The following is a 2,057-nucleotide window of genomic DNA, read 5'->3' as shown; positions in this document are numbered from 1 at the left end:
GAAGGACCTAACAACATATTTAGACAAAAACAAAGTATAAAATGGGATTCTCGAACAAGGAGAAACGAGACAAGGGGCTGTCAGGGAAGACAGGCTCCCTGTAGCCTGAACTTAAGCCCAGCCTCCCTGCGGGGTCAGGGAGAGGGGGCAGCACTGATCGCAAAGGCACACTGCGGGGCTGGCTTGCCAGCATGCCCGCCTTGCAAACCCAGCCAAGGGCACAGCCAAGCCTGGCAAGGACCATGGCCACTGTCAGCGCTCTGGGTCCGGGTTTTTGGGCTGAAGTCTTTGGAGGCTTCAAAAATCACCAAGTCTTGCAATGCGTCTGCTCTCAGAAGCCACGTGGCTGACCCCTTCTGCAGCTGGAGAGGTTCAGGTAAGGAAAGTTTCTGAATCCAGCACCTATCTTTTGTTTTCTTTAAAATAATGTTTAATGCAGCAAAATCGGTTTCAAGTTTCTTAACTGAATTAGCTTTCCAGTATACATAAGGTAAGACACCTCGTATCTTTACCGGCAGCTTACAGAATGAGTATCTTCACTGACATACCCCAATAATGAGTTAGGGGTCCCTGGAAAGTCCTCGACCTCCCCCCACCCACACCAGACAACCAGGGACTAAAATGTTCTCGTGGTCTCTCCAGTGGCCTGAGAACACTGTGTCTGCCAGTGCAGGTGATTAAGAGAACCTGAAGAATGGGCCTGACAGGTGGGAAGCCACCCCATCTTCACCGTGGGGGGCCGCAGTGTACTTGGACGTGCGCTCACACTGACAGTCAGGGGCGCTGCCTTCTCACAGTGGGCTTCGGCCTCCTGGGGCCCTGGGGCCCATTTACGCTTGTCCTTCCGCCTCTCCGCCCCCCGGGCTATCCTGCCGGCCGCTCACTTGAGGGTCCCATCGGGATTCTCCACCACGACTGTACTGGTATGCCCCAGGACGAAGCCCGGAATCCAGCCCTCGGCTGCGGGGCACTGGTCAGTGGCGGCTCGGAACACCAGAAACATGTTCTGTTGATTGCTGGCCAGAACTTGAACGACCTCTCCTTGGTAGACGTTGATCTCATCCTCCTTCACTGCCGTGTAATCGTGTGTCACCAACATGGTGGAGATGTTGCTACTGCTGCTACTTTCACTCTGCAGAGGGAAAGACGGAGAGAAAACAGGCAGAGGGGGACTGAAATGAGATCCGGTGGCACCGACGCGCCGGCCAGTGCACCGTGCCGCGGTGCCGCGGACCAGCGGCCGCCAGACAGACACCGAGGCGCCCTGCACGCCGCCTCCACACTCTCCTGAGCTAGCTTTGTGCTTTTTCAGCCACCGAAAACCAGAGTTTCTCTAGACAGCAATTTAGGAACCAGCTCAAAACCAATCAGTGCAATGATGGCATTTCACGCCGGGAAACTTTCAGCCCCATCTCCTCGCACCTGCGAAGGAACGGCTCGGGCCTCGTGGTCGTGCCGTGCTGGGTCCTATCTATGTCACGGTGATGTTACTGTGACTCTCATGCTCATTTAAACAGGTGTCATTAAAGAATAGATCACGAGGGAGCCCCTACATCGGCCAGATACGATGTCCTCCAGAACACGTGTTCCAGGATGCTGCTGAGCTGCTGGCAAGCCTAATCATTCCCACCTTTTTCCCTTCTAGAAGAATGCAGAATACCTAAAAAGGAAACCAACCACTGTTCTGCTCTGAGGGACAGCTACTCGGCCTCCTTTACGTGTCCCTTGGTGGCTGGCTCCCTTTTGAGCTCTGAGCGTGCGTGATTCAAGTGTCTCGAAGGCACCGTTGCCATGGGAACACATCACTGAAGATCTTAGCACAACGCTGGCCCGAGACTCAAGCTTCAGCCACAGCCCCTGATGGGGGAAAGCCTACCTCACACTGACCCTGCGGCCCTAGCGGCGCCCGATCGTTTTGGGTCACTACTGTGTCTTCAGTGTTTAGCACAGTGACTGACATGCAGCAGGCACTCAATCCACGTTCAGTAACTTAGTCAAGGAGGCAAGATTGCAAATGTAAAACAGAGGTCATTTCTTAAGGCCACCTACCCGGGCCC

The 2,057-nt window shown here is 54.5% G+C and overlaps 1 protein-coding gene across 1 annotated transcript in view; it reads right to left on the bottom strand.

Annotated features, from left to right (window-relative positions):
• Window positions 1-11: 11 nt before the first annotated feature.
• LOC105310369 (triple functional domain protein-like) overlaps window positions 12-2,057 on the bottom strand; it is a 7,318-nt gene continuing 5,272 nt past the window's right edge. Inside the window, exon 2 of the mRNA XM_023526705.1 lies at window positions 12-1,132. Within this exon, the coding sequence (XP_023382473.1) occupies window positions 881-1,132 (252 nt within the window). The 3' untranslated portion in view covers window positions 12-880. The remainder of the gene's footprint in view (window positions 1,133-2,057) is intronic.

Source organism: Pteropus vampyrus, unplaced genomic scaffold (genome assembly GCF_000151845.1).
Source record: "Pteropus vampyrus isolate Shadow unplaced genomic scaffold, Pvam_2.0 Scaffold2657, whole genome shotgun sequence".
Taxonomy (NCBI): domain Eukaryota; kingdom Metazoa; phylum Chordata; class Mammalia; order Chiroptera; family Pteropodidae; genus Pteropus; species Pteropus vampyrus.
This window is presented reverse-complemented; position numbering and strand designations above follow the sequence as displayed.